This window comes from Heloderma suspectum, chromosome 2 (genome assembly GCF_057233095.1).
Source record: "Heloderma suspectum isolate Gila_16-S chromosome 2, 16-S_ref, whole genome shotgun sequence".
In the NCBI taxonomy this organism is placed as follows: domain Eukaryota; kingdom Metazoa; phylum Chordata; class Lepidosauria; order Squamata; family Helodermatidae; genus Heloderma; species Heloderma suspectum.
The window spans coordinates 320,663,024-320,680,806 of NC_139459.1; the positions used below are offsets into that span (position 1 = coordinate 320,663,024).

The following is a 17,783-nucleotide window of genomic DNA, read 5'->3' on the forward strand; positions in this document are numbered from 1 at the left end:
GCGCAAATGGTGGCCACTACGCCATTTGCGCCCCTCTCTTTTGCTGTAATAGCCTACATAAATATTTACGTAGGCTATCACGGTAGGGATGGACGGAACACTTACCTTCCGTTCTGTTCTGTTTCTGCGGTGGGGGGGAGGCGCTCCGTCCCTCCCCCCAGAATCCTCAACTGGGGGGAGATGATCCGGTCCTCCCCCCCGGAATCCTGCCTGGCTGGCTCCGCTCCGCGGCCAAGCCGTGGAGCCGTCGGCCGGCTCCGGCCACCTGCAGCCGAACATCCGGCCGCTGGGCAGCCCTGTAGCCACCATTTGTGTACGCTGGGTTTTTTTCTCCCTGCTGTGATAGGCTACGTAAGTATTTATGTAGCCTATCACGGCAGGGGGGAAAAACCCAGCATACGCAAATGGCAGTAGCCGCCGCCATTTGCGTACACTGCATTAGCCGTGATAGGCTATGTAAGTATTTACGTAACCTATCACGGCTATGAAGAGAAGCGGAAGCGAATGGCAGCCGCAGGACGGCCACCATTTGCAAAGCAGCGCGGACGGGAGCAAGTAAGTGCTCCGTTTCGCGTGCCTTTCGTGGGTTGGGGGCAGTGAGGACTTCATGCCGCGTGCCTTTCGTGGGTTGGGGGGGCTTCATTCCACGACGGATTTTGGGGGGCTGAATGCACTGGCATTCGGCCTCACCGAGATCCGTCGTGGAATTCTCTGACATTCCTATATCATGGCCAAAAAAAAAAGAACACAAATTGCGGCCGCTGTAGCCGCTGCAATTTGTGTTCCCCTTTTTTTTGCTGTGATAGGCTACGTAAATACTTATGCAGCCTATCACGGCTTCCGCAGGGATTCAAATGGCGTCCCTGCATTAGGTGTGATAGGCTATGTAAGTATTTACGTAGCCTATCACGGCTATAGTGAAGAAGTGAATGGCGGCTGCGGCCACCATTTGCAAAGCAGCATGAACGGCAGCAAGTAGGTGTCCCATTTCGCGTGCCTTTTGCGGGGGGGGGGGGGGGGCGGGGGGGCTTCGTTCCACCATGGATTTCGTGGGGGCGAATGCACTGGCATTCGGCCTCACCAAGTGCTGTGGCGGAATTGTCTTACATTCCTACAATACACACACACCCTATCTCACCCTCTCACTCTCTCATTATTTCATATTTGTCCAGCAATACATATACCCACTATCTCACTATATCACTATTGTGCCATAGTGATATACTGAGATAGTGAGATATGGGGTATAGGAATAGCTGGCAAATGTGCGATAGTGACACAGTGACATTCAAAGCCCCTTTGTAGGTGTGATTTGTTTAACTAATTCCTTTTAGGATAGGTGACTTCTTCCATCTCACTATGCCTCTAACATGCAATTGCTCTATCATGCAATTGCATGATAGAGTAATTCCATGATAATGACATAGTGAGATAGAGGGTGTGGGCATTGCTGGACAAAGCAACATAGTGACAAAGCGAGATAACACTTTTAAAGGGGAAGAAAAAGAAATCCGTAGAATCGGGCATAGCTTGGGGGCACAGGTGTCACCTCAGAAGTAACTCCCATTGTGGTCAATGAGGCTTGTTCCATAAATATCCATGCTGCGTTTTTACTGGGGTGGGGGGTGAGGAAAGAGAGAGAAAGAGAGAGAAAGAGATTGATTTTTGGCAAGACTATGTTATGGGAGGAGACCTCTGCAGCTGTGTTTCCTTACCGTTTGCTTTGTTGATGTAAAGAAAGAATTAGTGCTAAGCTTCAATCCATCGCATTATGGGGGTATCAGCCGAAGGAGAAAGGAGAGCCTGGAAGGGGGGGGGGGCTCTCTTATTGGTTGAGGAGCCCCTGCCAGTCTGATTATTTTTACTGCAATCCCCCCACCCTACCCACAAGCATGTTCTGTGAAATGACTTATACTGGTGCGGTGCACTCGCTTGTGGAGCCCTGCGCAGACCAAAGTGCACCAAAGCCAATTCCTTGAAAAAATCCAGGTAATCTTCCATTCTCTTCCCTTTCTGTTGTCATGGACAAACCTGCCAGGAAGAGAGGGACTTTTTTGTGTTGGTGCCTACTCTGTAGAATACCTTCTGACTGGAAATAAAACATGCATCAACTCTGCTGCAGATCAAGTGCACGTTGAAGACTTTTTTATTTGCCTTGGCTTTTGATTATTTGTAATGCTTGTCATTTTGATTTGTCTGTTTTCTGATGGCCAGTGGTAATGTTTTGGTTATATTGCATATTTATATTTCTGTTTTTATATTATGGTTTTTATCTTGTACACTACCTGGATATGTTTTATATGACAGGTGATATAAACAGGTGACTCCATCTTCTGGCCTTCGTTTGCTGCTCTACAATGCCAGGTCTGTTACCCAGAAAACATCCCTTGTCCATGACATGATCCTGGATGAGGGTGCAGACCTGGCATGTATTATGGAAACCTGGCTGGCTGAGGCCGCTGCTCCAACTCTTGCAGCCATGTGTCCAGCCAGATTTTCATATGCACAGTAGCCGAGGAGGGGGAGTGGCTGTTATCTACTTCACCAGACCCCTGCTCCAGGAGACCAAGGTTGCTGAGTGCATGTACTGGAGGTTAGGCCCAAAGGGTGATCTGGGGATTCTGCTCGCGTACCGTCCACCCCGCTGCATGACTGACTTCCTGGCCAAGGTGCTTGAGGTGGTCTCTGATGTGTGTGTGCAGTCCCCTAACTTATTGGTGTTGGGGGACTTCAATGTACATTCAGAGGCTGTCATCACAGGAGCACCTTGGGACTTCATGGAGACCATGGCTTCCTGGGAGCCGCACCATATTCCAACTGGGCCCACCCATGTAGCCGGTCATGCACTAGACCTTGTGTTTGTTTCTGGAGAAGCGGGGAGTGATCTGGAAGTCGGGGGTATATCCACCACCCCCTTGTCATGGTCAGAGCACTATCTGGTGATGTTAGACTTTTCAGTTCCACAACCCCTCCGCAGGGGTGGATGACCCATTAAAATGGTCCGCCCCAGGCATCTTATGGATCCGAATGGATTCCTGAATGCGCTTGGGGATTGTCTGGAGCATGCCAATGGCCACTCGGTCGAGACCCTGGTGGGTGGGTGGAATGCCGCAATCACTGGGGCATTAGATTGGGTGGCTCCGAAACACCCTCTCCCCCTGAACAAGGCTCGGACTGCACCATGGTTCAATCCGCGGTTACGAGCTCTGAAACAGGAGGTGAGATGGCTAGAGGGCTTCTCTAGTGGTGGCAGTCTCGCTCCAAAGATGATCAGACATGGGCTAGAGCTGTATCTTCAGCCTATCACGTGGCGGTGAAGGCAGCAAAAAAGGAATATTATGTTGCCTCTATTGTGTCTGCAGAATGCTGTCCCAGCAGACTGTTCCAAGTGGTCCGGAGCCTGGTCGATCCGGTTGCTACAGAACCGCTGGAGCATTCTAAGGCCTCCTGTGAGGCCTTGGCAAGGCACTTTGCGGATAAAATTGATCAGATTAGGAGTGTTATTCCATGCACTGTGGATACAGTTAGTGAGCAAGAGGCAAACCAGTTTTGTGGGATCGGTTCCAGCTTCTTCCTTCTGATGAAGACAAGTGCTTTCACCTGCTTACCTAAGGCTGACCACCTGCTTACTTGATCCTTGCCCATCTTGGCTCATTATGAGCTGCAGAGAGAGGCTGGGTGAGGGGATCAGGGTGGTGGTGAACGCCTCCCTTGAGGAGGGAGTGATGCCATCAGCCCTCAAAGAGGCAGTGATAAGACCACTTTTTAAAAAGCCCTCCTTGGATCCCCAAGTTCTGAACAACTTTCACCCAGTCTTGAATCTGCCATTTGGGGCAAGGTGATTTGAGTGGGTGGTGGTGGTGCAGTTGAAGGCACACTTGGAAGAAGCCAATTATCTAGATCCATTTCAGTCAGGCTTCAGGCCTGGGCATGGGACAGGAACGGCCTTGGTCACCCTGGTGGATGATATGAGGAGGGCTCTGGATAGGGGCGAATGCTCCTTCCTTGTTCTCCTTGACCTCTCAGCGGCTTTTGATACCATTGACCACGGTATCCTCCTGGATCGCCTGGAGGGGTTGGGCATTGGAGACACCGTATTATGGTGGTTCCGGTCCTTCCTCTCCGGCAGGTACCAGAGGGTAGCACTGGGAGAGGAGGTTTCAGACCTGTGGCCTCTCACTTGTGGGGTGCCACAGAGTTCCATCCTCTCCCCAATGCTATTTAAGATCTATGTGAAGCCACTGGGGGCTATCATCGGGAGGTTTGGGGTGCAGTGTCATCAGTATGTGGATGACACGCAGTTCTACCTCTCGTTGCAATCTTTACCATGGTTGGCAGTAGAATCCCTGTCCAAACGTCTGGAGACAGTGAGTGGCTGGATGGGGAGGAATAAGCTGAAGCTGAACCCTGACAAAACCAAGGCACTTTTGGTGGGAGATAAGAGGAGGCTGGGGGATGTTGACCTGGTGTTGAATGGGGTACGGCTACCCTTGAAAGACCAGGTCCACAGCTTGGGGGTCATCTTAGACTCCCAGCTGTCCATGGAGGCTCAGGTGTCAGCTGTGAGCCGGACAGCACTGTACCAACTCCATCTGATACGGCGGCTACCTTCCTGACCATCTGCTCCCATTGGTAGTACATGCCCTGGTCTCCTTTCGTTTAGACTACTGTAATGCGCTCTACCTGGGGTTACACTTGAAGATGGTTCGGAAGCTGCAGCTGGTACAGAACGCGGCAGCTCACCTGATTAAAGGCAGCCGCCGCCGAGATCACATCACTCCAGTGCTGAAGGAGCTGCACTGGTTACCAGTTGTTTTCCAGGCCAAATTCAAAGTGTTGGTTTTGACCTTTAAAACCCTATACAGTTCTGGCCCAGCCTATCTCAAGGAGCGCCTCCAGCAACACCAGACAAGCTGCTCAACAAGATCAGCCTCAGATGGCCTTCTCTCTGTCCCATTAGCCAGGATAGCTAGGCTGGTGAGGACAAGGGAGAGGGCCTTCTCTGTGGTGGCCCCACTCTATGGAGCTCCCTCCCTAGAGAACTCTGCCATGCCCCCTCTTTAATGAGCCTCTCCACACACTAAAAACATGGTTGTTCAGGCAGGAATTTGGGGTTGGGTAGGGTAATTTTAGAAATGTCATGTTTTTAATGTTGAATTTTATTGTTTTGAACTGTTTTAATGCTGTACATCGCCCAGAATTACTGGGGGCCGATCTACACTTATGGGTTTTTTCGCTTCCAATGCGGTTTCACCGCCTGTCTTTCACTCTACGCAGTAGCCACCTTGAATTGGAACCAGAATTTCCCACTTCCATGCTCCCACTTTCACTACCCTGATATCCCGGTATTTCCCCTTAATGTGCTCTGATTTTCCACCTTTGCTACCATATCTGGTCATAGTCCCCTCCCCTGCCTGCCACGGATCTCGGTGAGGCTGAATGCCAGTGCGTTCAGCCCCCCAAACTCCGTGGCGGAACGTTCTGCCACCCCCCCACCCCCCCGCGGATCCCCCCGGGACGAGACTTACCTGGGGCGGATCTTCTGGGCGGCGGCGGCAGCTGCGGCGGCTGGTTTTCTGACCGGCTGCCGCCGCTGCCATTTCCAGTGTTAGGAAGAAGAAAAAAAAAGACGTGATAGGCCACGTAAAGATTTACGTAGCCTATCATGGCTAGGGGTTTTTTTTAAAAAAAACAAAAAACGACATGATAGGCTACGTAAATCTTTACGTAGCCTATCATGTCTGACTTAAAAAAAAAAAAAAACACGTGTGTACGCAAATGGCGGCGGCTATGGCCACCGCCATTTGCGTTCCTTATTTTGGGCCGTCTTAGTCTACGTAAATATTTACGTAAACTAAGACGGCGAAAATAAGGGGGAACGCAAATAGCGTCCGCTACGCTATTTGCGTTCCCCTTATTTTTGCCGTCTTAGTCTATGTAAATATTTACGTAGACTAAGACGGCCCAAAATAAAGAACGCAAATGGCGGTGGCCGTAGCCACTACCATTTGCGTACACGCGTGGTTTTTTTTTTTTTTAAGTCAGACGTGATAGGCTACGTAAAGATTTACGTAGCCTATCATGGCTGACTACAGGGACGCAAACGGCGGCGGCTTTGTTTTTTAAAAAAAACAGCCAAAGCGGTGGATAGAAGGGGGTAAAACTTAGTCTCATTTGAAGGGATAGAACAACTAGGGATGTACGAAAGTCACTTACCTGGTCCCGCAGCTTGCTTCGTGGTGGGGGGGAGGCACTTCGGTTCTCCCCCAAAGTTCAGGCCGGGGGGGGGAAGCGCCCCGCCTCGCCCGGCCGAAATTCAGGCTGGGGGGGAGGCGCCCCACCTCACCTGGCCGAAATTCAGGCGGGGGAGAAGTGCCCTGTCTCCCTGGCCGCGAAATACAAAAGTGAATGTTAAAACACACACACACATACACACGTGATAGGCTACATAACAATTTACGTAGCCTATCACGGCTAGATTTCCAAAGTCAGCCGTGATAGGCTACGTAAATCGTTACGTAGCCTATCACGGGTGACTTTGAAAAAAAAAAAGCGCGTATGCAAATGGCGGCACATGGGTGCCGCCATTTGCATTCCTTATTTGGGCCCGGGTAGGTATTTGCATTGCCCTTATTTTCGCCGTAGTCTACGTAAATCTACCCAAATAAGGAACGCAAATGGCGGCGCCCATGGGCGCCGCCATTTGCGTACATGCTTTTTTTTTTCTCAAAGTTACCCGTGATAGGCTACGTAACGATTTACGAAGCCTATGACGGCTGACTTTGGAAATCTAGTTGTGATAGGCTACGTAAATCGTTACGTAGCCTACCATGTGTGTGTTTTTTTTTTTAACATTCACTTTGTAATGGCGGTGGTTGCAGCCGGTCGGAAGACAGGCCACCGCCCCCACCCCCGCCGAACCGCTGCCGAACCGCCGCCGGGACCCGCCGCCGAGAGGGACATTCGAGGGAGGTAAGTCCCATCCCGGGGGGGTGGCGGAGAATTTCACCGCCAATGTTGGGGGGCCGAATGCATTGGCATTTGACCTTCCCAAGATTCGTGGAGAAATTCTCCGCCATCCCTAAGAACAACCCCCCGCTCACTGCAGGAAGCCTGATTTCCAGGTGGTCACCCATCCAACTACTGACCAGGGCTGACCCTGCTTAGCTTCCGAGATCAGACAAGCGCGCGCACATCCAGCCCTTTGCTTGTTGCTGAGGAAACATTGAGTGCTGAGGAAGCTATGCGATCAGTAGCCGGAAGACGACATGGGGCCATCAAGAACTGTGAGCGTGGTGGACGTGGTATCAGCAGAAACAGGAAGTGTTTCTGATCATCTAATGAGAGCCTCCATCTTTTAGAGCAGGAAAACAGCACAGCGCTCGAGTGTGAACCGAGCTTGCGCATTTGATGAAGCACCGCAATGGGGAAAATGGGTGAGTGTGGATAATCACGTTTTAATGTGAGACCGTTTAACCCAACAGGACACCGAATTCATTGTGATGGCGGTAGGGTTGGCGGGGAATTTCTCCCCAAAACTTCGGGGGGCTGAGCGCCAACGTGTTCGGCCCCCCGAACAAGTTTCGGGGAGAAATCCTCCGAACCCCCCCGCCCCCCGCAACCCCCCCAGGACGGGACTTACCTTCACCGAATGTCCCTTCCGGCGGCGGGTCCAGCCGGCGGTCCGGCGGGTGTTCGAGCGGGGCGGGAGCGGCAGCCGGTCTTTCGACCAGCTGCCGCCGCCGCCGCCATTGCAATAAAAGCCAAAAAAGAAACGCCCCCTGATAGGCTACGTGACGATTCACGTAGCCTATCACGGCTAGATCTGCAAAGTCAGCCGTGATAGGCTACGTCAATCGTCACGTAGCCTATCACGGGTGACTTTAAAAAAAAAAAAAAAGTCTGTATGGATAATGGCGGCCCCCATAGGGAGCCGCCATTCCCGTTCCTTATTTGGTTGCTGTAGTCTACGTAAATCTTTACGTAGACTACGGCGAAAATAAGGGCAACGCTATTTGCGTTGCCCTTATTTTCGCCGTAGTCTACGTAAACAGTTACGTAGACTACAGCGACTAAATAAGGAACGCGAATGGCAGCTCCCTATGGGGGCCGCCATTAGCGTACGCGCTTTTTTTTTTGAATCGTCACGTAGCCTATCGGGGCATTTTTTTTTTTTTTAACTTTCATGTTCGCGGCCGGGCGAGGCGGGAAGCCTCCCCCCTGGCCTGAATTTCGGCCGGGCTGAGGCGGGAAGCCTCCCCCCCCCGGCCTGAACTTCGCGGGGGGAGCAGCGAAGCGCCTCCCCCCCCACCGCGAACGTCCTTCGAGGACAGGTAAGGGACTTTCGTCCACCCCTAGATGGCGGGCAGAATGTAGATCGGCCCTGGGTGACCAGCCAGATGGGCAATTAATAAATAAATAAATTAATTAATTAAATAAAAATATTTTACTATTGAAAAATAAATAAAAGAAAATAAATGCTGTGGGGGAAAGAGGATAAATGTTTCCATTTTTTAGAGACTGAACAGAATGAAGGTAAAGTACTTTTAAAGATGGCTGAAGATAGGAAAGACCAGGAAGCAGGTCAAGCAAATAAAACCCCACAAATATATGGCAGCACTGAGGAAATCTACCACATGTCTGTGGATGAAAGAGCTCTGGCTATTATCTCCAGTTGTTTCTTATGTGATTTCTCTGTGGAGTTAGGCCTAAGTTTAGGAAAGCTTGAGTAGGTCTGTTGATGGGATTATGTGTGCACTTTAAAATTCTGATTTTTGCTTGACTGAATCATTGTACACAGAAGATTGTTCTATGCCATTGTATGCCTTTTTCAGATTTGAGAATGAATTTGTATACCTAGATTACTTTCCTTTTTTACCAGTGTGCTCCTGGTAAACATGTCACTAAATTTCCAGAGCAGATATAGCAGTTATTAGAATATTCTGTTTGGACCCAAGCTTATTGTAAGATCAGTTAGATGGCCTTGAATAAGTTGTATGCCAATCTTTGGACCATTTTCCACATTTAAGATAGGACTCCTCTTTGGACAGTCATTTGGAATTAGTGATAAAGTAGGTTCTGGAACACACTGATTCTGTATATTGAAACTACTGCAAGAGCAGCCCTCCCAAAGCAACAAGATTACTTGATTGCCAGCTGGCATGGTATGTGATACTCTAATTCCAGTTACAGGTTTTTTTACAGAGCCTTTATTGATGAGCAAATAATTTTGATGGTTTTGAGAGTCTGTCAGTCTGTCATTATTGCAAGTTCATGTGACAGACAACATGTTTTTAATGTTGTGAATCCTATGATTAAATTATTTGTGTATTCATGTTGTTTTAACAGATTAAAGGTTCTGTGTGGGCGACTAAGTGTACTGTTCCTTCGTGGCTGGACAAGAACAACTAACTTTTGGTAGCTGAAAATGTTGTTACTATGGAAACAGATGTTCCTGCTTTTCTTTGTTGGCTGCCTTGGAGGTAAGGATATATGTTAATCTATAATTTCTAAATTAGATCAGCAACCAAGTCATTTCTTTCAAAATAAAATGTTGAAATAGTAACTCTAAACACCATTAAAAGTGTCCATTAAAAGTAAGTGTGTATTATAAACTTAAACATTAATGGCGTGTTAAAACAGCTTCATTTCTCCTGTGTTTGGTTATTACATGCAGCTGCACATTTCAAAGTAAAAAATGTCGTATTTGTAAGCACAGACACACAAAAGGGAAGGGAAGTCCTTAAAAAAAGCAATGGCAACAACAAAAGCATTTGACAATTTGCAGGAGAGTTCCATAATCCAAAATGGTTTCTGTACTGCTCTCTGATGGGTCGATCTATCAATTTTGAGAATTCCTAACCATAAGTAGAGCTGGAAAAAACTTCACTGTGAAGCTCAATACCATGTTCTTGTTTGTAAAAGTTGTATGAAATAAAGAGCCACTGCAGTTTGTTACACATATCTCACACAGCTACATACAGACCAAGTTATTCTTAATGTTGTTTGAGGTCATCAACAAATAACAAAAGTGTTAACAACGCTACTGCACATAGCTTGGCTTCTTGAATGCAAGAAATCATGAATTACCATTGCAAAAGTAAAACGGTACCTGATACATGCAGTAGGTCCAATAGTGAAGGGAGATGAAAGACATTTTCTCAGTTCTTGAAAGCGAAATTCAAATTCTGAAAGGCACCATATTTACACTTCATTCACCTGAAGCTGCTTAAAAACACTGATCACAAGAATGTGAAATACAATGCTCATAAAAAGCAGTTTAATTCCAACCATTTATTTGGACAGTTAGGAAGAACTTGTGATGCAACAACTCAATGTCTACATCCATCCATTTATGGTAATTGAGGTTTGCAGTAGCCAACACTTTGGCAACATGGAAATGGTGATGCCTATCTAAGATAGATAGGTAGTTCTCAAGTCCAAACACACTCGTCTTCCCTTTACTGAGCTCATGCTTTGCAAGCAGAAGGCCCCAGGTCCAAACCTTGGCACCTCCAGATAGAGCCAGGAAACCTGTCTGAAAACTTGGAGAACCTCTTCCAGCCAGCACAGATGGTGCTGAGCTAGATAGACCAGGAGTCTGATGATATAAAACCGCTTCTTATGTTCCTCTGTAATAAGCGTTGAACAAGTGTTGCTGTTCCATCAGTGCATCCAGAAGGGGGTGCGTGCGATCCCTCCTCCGCTGCAGCCCTCCATGCCACCCTAAAATCTTTTCAGGGCCCAATCCACACAGCTGTTTTAATGTGAAGGGAGAGCATATTGGGGTCGTTTATGACAGATGATGCTGTTGCCAATCTGCAGCAATCCCGCAGCTTCTCTCTGGAAAAGCCACATGTTCGGAAAATCGTTTTAGTGTGTTGTTTTTCTTTAAATGCGGCTCCCAAGTGGTTCAGCTGCAGTGTGCCCGGTCCCTCACATTAAATCCTGTGACCAATTGTGACCTGGCAGTGACGTGGTCAAGGGGTGGGGCCACCCTTTCCACCCCTCCCCACCATTCTCTCTTTTTCCCTAATAAAGAATACAAAGAGTGGAAGGAGAAAGAGGGGCTAGTAGCAGGAGCCTGCAGTGGAGGTATTTCACAGTCCTGTTACTGCGATACCCTCACAACTCACAAGGAAGCAATATTCAGAGGGGAAGGAGAGGGGGCAGCCACAGTACCAGGGGCCTACAGCAGTGGTATTTCGCAGTCCTGATACAAGCCTTTGATTCATTCATTCTGCAGTCATGCTGAGTCGCCCCCTCACAGTGGCTTCCTTCCTGCATTCCTAGATAGAAGACTTTGGGTCAGTCATTCCACTGTCACACAATCCCCCCGAGTCTCCCCTTCACCCCTTCACAATAGTTAGCTTCCTCCATTCCTATACAAGCCTACTTGTCCCATTGGTAAAACCCTCAGTTGCTCTGGAGTGATCACCCACCATATTGCACTAGGCTGGAGTTTAAGGAATATATATGGTCTCCAAATCATGTGTAATGATACTTTCTGACAAAATTGCTTTTAGTCTCAAATAAGAATGGTTTTAAGGAAAAAAATAGCTTGTTCTAAAACATGAAAAGGTCTACTTCAGACAGAAGATCAATCATGGTCTCTGGGCAAAACCTTAGAAACAGTATTATAAACTGAGAAACTGTAATTCTATGAAAAAGCACTAAGAATATACACATCGGCTGGCACTTAAGAATAATCTGTGTTGAGGGCTGTACATACTTGCCTTAAGGTATGGGATTAGGCATGAGAATAACATTTGGAATACCTTGATTCTGCCTCTAAAACTGTAACAGACACTTTGCTTTAACTGTTTGTATTGTCACCCATCTAGAATGTAGGAATAATGACAATGGAACCAATTACCTAGGGAGGTGGTGGGCTCTCCCACACTGGAGGCAGTCAGGACAAAGCTGGACAGCCATCTGTTAGGGATGCTCTGACTTGGATTCCTGCATTGAGCAGGGGGTTGGACTCGATGGCCTTGTAGGCCCCTTCCGACCCTACTATTCTATGATTCTATGATTCTGTGAATAGCATTACACCATAGCCAAGTTAATTACTTTGCATAAAGACAGTCCTCACTGTCAACAAAACCTTGTGAAATTAAAACAGGATCTGTGTTTCCTTTTAATTCTGCTTTCCAATGTTTGGATCATTACATTCTAAGCCTAGAGGTCTTTGGCCTATTTTTCTAGTCTTGTTTGTTGTTGCTGCTGTCTCTAGCACTGTCAGACCTGAACCCTCCTGATTACTAGGAATTACTGTAATCTCGTATGGTTGCTGCAGTAATAACCTATAGGGTGGGCCCTGCTTTGGCTTGCAGTTGATACCTAGCTTTCCATCCGGGTGTTACTAAAAGGTTGTTTGAAGATGAACATGAAACAGTTGGTTTCCTTTTAAAAAATAAAATAATATTTTCCCTTGAAAGACCGTATATCAAATAAAAAAGAAAGAAAGAAATAATTCAAAACACAGTGTATTAGCCAATGTTGGGAAAACTTTTCTTTTTAGTTTAAGGACTCAGTGGCCTTGTTCACATGACAGGAGAGCCCACCATGGCTTAATTTACACATGGGGGCTGTTGCATCATGATGGGTGCCTACAGGAGCTATTTTTGCATAGCTCCCATGGTGCCCAGCTTGCAGGCACCAGGCAGCAGGGGCTGTTTGAGGGTTAGACAACCCTCAAATAACCCTAAAACAGGGCATGGGATCTTGGAGGGTTGTCTAACACTCCAAGAACCCTGCAGCCTTGGTTAACATGACACGATAAGCCATGGCAAGCCCAGAGCATGCAAGCCCAATCCAAAAAGGGCGCCCACCCACAGGTACCCACACAACGTAACAGCCCCCCACAGGTAAATTATCCAACAGTGGGCTGTCGTGACTTGTAAACAGGCTCAATGTGTGAAAAAGGGAGAATCAAGTGTTATTAAAAGGATGGTGTTTCCCTTACAGTTAAGCCTCCCAAACCTAACATATTAACTTATGCATTACCATTAACTTCCATATTTTATTCACCCATCTTCCACTTTTTTCTTTACAATTGTTAAGTAGAAACTTGTACAGTTTAATTTTCTGACATGTCATAGTGACATGATTTGAAGTTTGTTTCCTAACTTAGTACATAATTTAGTACATATTAAGTGCTTAATACTTAAGCACTTAACAAATGTAATAGTAGAACATTAACTATCAATATTTATGTGAATTAAAATAGAATTATGAGATTTTTGCCACTGAAAGTAAATAGGGTAATTCACAATAAGGAGCAATAGCCAAACTTCCTACGAACTTGTCTAAGCAGATTTTTAAAGGCTGTCATTTACGCACACACTGATGTGTTTAGGCCACATTTTCCCATTGGATATTACTCTTGTTTTTCATTAGGCACTGTTTCTTATGTAAATACAAACAATGTATGAATGTCTCTCCAGTAATAAATCACATCTTGGTTTAGTAATGATGTGGAAATTATTTATAGTGTAGAAAATGAATTCCTGTAACTGAGAGCAAATTTGTATGCTGCTGAGCTGTTCTTCTGGATACGGCCACGGCCACATACTGCAAGTTATATGGTATGAATTAACTGCTCTTTGACCACCCTATTCAAATCACTTACGGTCAGTGTGGTCAAAGAAGGATAAATGGTTATATTTTTGCCATATTTCAAATAATTCTCAATAAAACATTATCTGTTTCAGGTTATGGATTGTGTTTAGAGCACCAATGGATTCATAGTTTTTGCAAATTAATTAAGACATAATATAAGGACATGATTGTGTATGCATATGCAGCTGTGGGTTGCAAATGCTTTTATATGACTTATCGCTTAATTTGAAAATCTTGGTTATTATCTAGAGGAGGAGAAGTTGTTTATTACTCTCAGTGTTTGCTTCAGAAGATGCTATCTCCTTTCCCTACCCTGTTTGGAGATTTGACACAAGAACATTATTTTTACAGGGAAATTTTTATGGAAATAATACATGTCTGATAGTGGTGCATCTTTATCCAGCATTCCTGTCAAATCCTCAAAATGTGTGGTGAACTTGGGAGTGACAAACATAGATGGGAGAGCTTCCTGGGCACAGTTCAGAATGGGCTCACCTAAAATGAGCTAATTACCCCCCCCCCCCCCGGATTCAGCTTTTCACATCTATTGGTTAGATGTTATTATGAGGGGCAAGGGTCATAATCCTTGATAGATATTATATGCAGTGTTAAAATACAGTGAGAACAAGCTATAGAGTTCTTACAAATAACTCCAAGTCTCCAAAAGTTAATCCTCTGTTAGGGTAGCATTATCTAGGGACAGGCCCTTTGGAATAAAGGCAGGAAGTTTTCATCTATCTATCGGAGGGCTTCATACCTCTAAATAATTTATGCAATAAATTGTACTTTACAAATAACTCTGTGGTCTCCAACTGTTAATCCCCTGTGCTGTTAGGGTAGCATTATCTATGGACTGACGCTTTGGAATAAAGGCAGGAAGTTTTCATCCATCTCTGGGAGGGCTTCATGCCTCCAAATAATTTATGAAATAAATTGTACCTTAGTTCTTTTTTTTTTTTTGGATCATCTTTTAAAGCAGCTTACTTAAGTCTTTGTTGTTGTTGTTGTTGTTGTTGTTGTCGTCTGTGGAGAATAGTAATCCCTAAAGCTGCATGGCAATTTATTCTAGCTGTTATTCAGGATATTCACTGAGATAGAAATAGCTTTGCAGAACTTCTGTTCTTGAATGATACCAATTGAACTCTAGAGAGAGAAAAGTAGAGAGAGTATGGCAGATAAAAATGCATAGGAATGGCTTAGTGATAATAACACAATCATACGTAACCCAGCATTAATAGTAGGACTTATATAACTTGGGAGTTTTAATAATGAAATGTGTCAATTGGGACCAAAAGAGTGGAAGATTCAGCAATAGGGCTAGAACTCTAGCTCGAAAATCGTGTCTACTGTGTGAGCTAAAATGTCCTTTTATGTGTTCAGATATGTATTAGAGTATTGCATCATGAGGAGAGCAATCCTATGGCCCACTAGACGCTAGAGGGCCATAGGGTTTTTTGGTTTACTGGTTCTGAGCTTGTAGTCAACACTCTGAGCTCTAAGCCAGGAAACCGTGCTCCCCGTCCCTGCCCCCTCCCCCTTGTAGCATGCGTGGGGAGAACCTCAGTGGCTGCCTTTCTGTGCTCATAAAACAAGTGTGGAGAGGGCAAAGGTGGGTGATCCCAGGGGTGGGGAGGGGAGGGGAGGGGAGGAGACCACAGAAGCCCATTTACATACTTCCTAAGTAATTTGCATGAATATAAATTATACTCCTAATTTTCTCAACAATTCAAGACTAAAGTTTATTTCCCCCTCTTTTGAGAACCAGGCCATACTTCAGAGATAGCACAAACTGGACCATATACATTACCAATGGGATCTACACACTGTACCAGTCATATTTGTTAATGTATGACTTAATCTGATTCGGTGGGGGGGGGAGGCGCTCCGTTTCTCCCCCCGAAATTCTTGGTAAGAAATGCACAATTTACAATGACTAATATAATGTCAAAAGAATGAGCCACTAGCATTTGAGGTACAAGAGATTTAATCTGAAGAATATTATGCCTCTTACAGATAGTAATTTTAGTTAAAACTTTTTACAAATTATTGTCACTAATTATTCATTGACAAAAACACTCTGGGTTATTAATTCACTGTTGGTCTGAATAATATTAAAGTGTGGTTTCTAGGGGGAATAACTATTTTCTATTCCCCCTATTTTCTGGGGGGAATAACTATTCAGTCCTTTGTTTTTCTAGCTCTTGTCTCTAAACGTTTTTCTTAACCTTCATGAACAAAATAAAAGGACACAAGTGGTTTGGAAGGTATTTTGCTACTTGAAACCACATGTAAATGTATATTGTGATAGTAAGATTTCTTCCAAACAAAGCCATATATATGGTTACAGAATAAGTGCATTTGATTCTGCTTACTTGTATTGTGGGGCTTTTTTATTATTATTCAGATGGGACATTTTTTATGCCAGTATATTAATACTGGCTGGGATGAAAAAGCAACCATTACATTTTGGGGGTATTTTTTGTCGCAGGCTCCTTTAGCAAGAAAACTCTGTATGAGGACTCAAATCTGCTTCCCCTGATCAGTTTTTATTGGGGGAAAAACTATCCCAACACTTTAAACTGGCTGGTCGGGCCTAGCTCCAGTGCTGCTGTGGGCCCTACAGTTTTGGAATTGGAACCTGACTCAGACTTCAAGCAGAATGATTTAGAACCCAGTCCAGCCATGGGAAGCTCAGGGACTGAGAACCTGGCTTCCGATGTGATTGGAGGCTGAAGACGGGTGATGCTCCCTATCAGCCACAGCTGCAAGATACAGACTTGAATCAGACCTGATAATCTTCTGTGGAAACTGAGCAGAAGGAGGACTCTGCCGGGGAGGGGGCTTCAGTGGTGTCACCCATGAATTGTCAAATGAAAAGAGTGGAATGGAGATGGCCCCTCAGATATAATGATCATTTGCAGGCCAGATTCCCCTATCAGGATATATCATCAGAAGTGGGGTTTAGCAGTCCTTACCCTGTATTTAAGCTGGTGTACAGACTGAAGAGTCTTTGCTCAGAACAATGTTTTAAATGCCCAGAATGCTTTCTTACCTGGACTTATTGTGAATCTTGGACTCTTATCTGCCTTGAACCTTGTGCCATTAAGCCTCTGTCTGGAAATGTATTGTTGGACTTTGGGCTATAACTGTGACTCTGTAGGACTTCTAATCTTGGAACTTTATCTTGAACAAAGCAATGTGCCAATAGCCTTTGCCTCTGATTCACTGGAGCTGTAACTAGGGGGCTTTCTTCATGAGAGATTTAGTGTGAAGTTAGAGTAGTCTGAATTCCTTCACAACATACAACGTCATCACCAATCCACTGCCAACCAGCTGCTTCCCTCTTGAAAAGCCGCATTTTCTGAAACACCTTTTACTCTGACTTTTTTACTGAAAGCGGCTCCCTGGCAGTTTTACCACACTGTGCCATGTCCCACCACCACCACATTAAATCCTGGGCGTGCCTCTGTGACCTGACAGTGATGTGGTCAAAGGGGTGGGATGTCCCATTCCCTCTTGTTTCTCCAATGGAAGTAGTTTTTCCCACTGAGCAAATCCCCAGGAGCACAGCAGAAACCCCTCACATTATCACAGTAGTAGTGACACTCATTCACTTTAGGTATCCTACTTTTAATCAATAACATATCCCCCTTCAGCGCATGTTTACTCAGAAGAAATAAATAAATCTCACTCCCCTGCAGTGAAAGGGTTAAAGGCTAACTTTAGTAACTTGCCCTAAAGCGCTCTTTCTCTTCTCTGATGCTCTGTTAAATCACTGTTGATGTTCTGTAGTTTTTCTATTATGTAAAGTCCCTTGTCCACTTTATTGCAGTAATGATCTTTCTAGGGATGTTGGAGAATTCCGCCATGGACTCCAGTGAGGCCAGATTCTTTAGAATCCAGCCCCCAGAGAACGTGGCGGAATGAACTACCCCCCCATGCCACCCCTAGAAATTCCCAGAACGGACCTACCTGGCAGAGCCTCCAGTGGCGGTGGCAGCAGCTCCGGTGGTGGCTCCCGGTTGTCTTCTGGGCTGCTGCAGCCACAAATGGCATCCTGCATAGGGGACGCCATTTGCGTCCCTACTCTAGGCCATGATAGGCTACGTATATATTTACATAGCCTATCACGGCTAAAGCGGGAACTAAGGATGGATGAA

General features: G+C 45.7%; 1 protein-coding gene across 1 annotated transcript in view; it reads left to right on the forward strand.

The window, feature by feature from the left end:
- CNTN3 (contactin 3) overlaps positions 1 to 17,783 on the forward strand; it is a 393,326-nt gene that overhangs the window by 92,786 nt on the left and 282,757 nt on the right. Inside the window, exon 2 of the mRNA XM_084832495.1 lies at positions 9,349 to 9,482. Within this exon, the coding sequence (XP_084688621.1) occupies positions 9,428 to 9,482 (55 nt within the window). The 5' untranslated portion in view covers positions 9,349 to 9,427. The remainder of the gene's footprint in view (positions 1 to 9,348; positions 9,483 to 17,783) is intronic.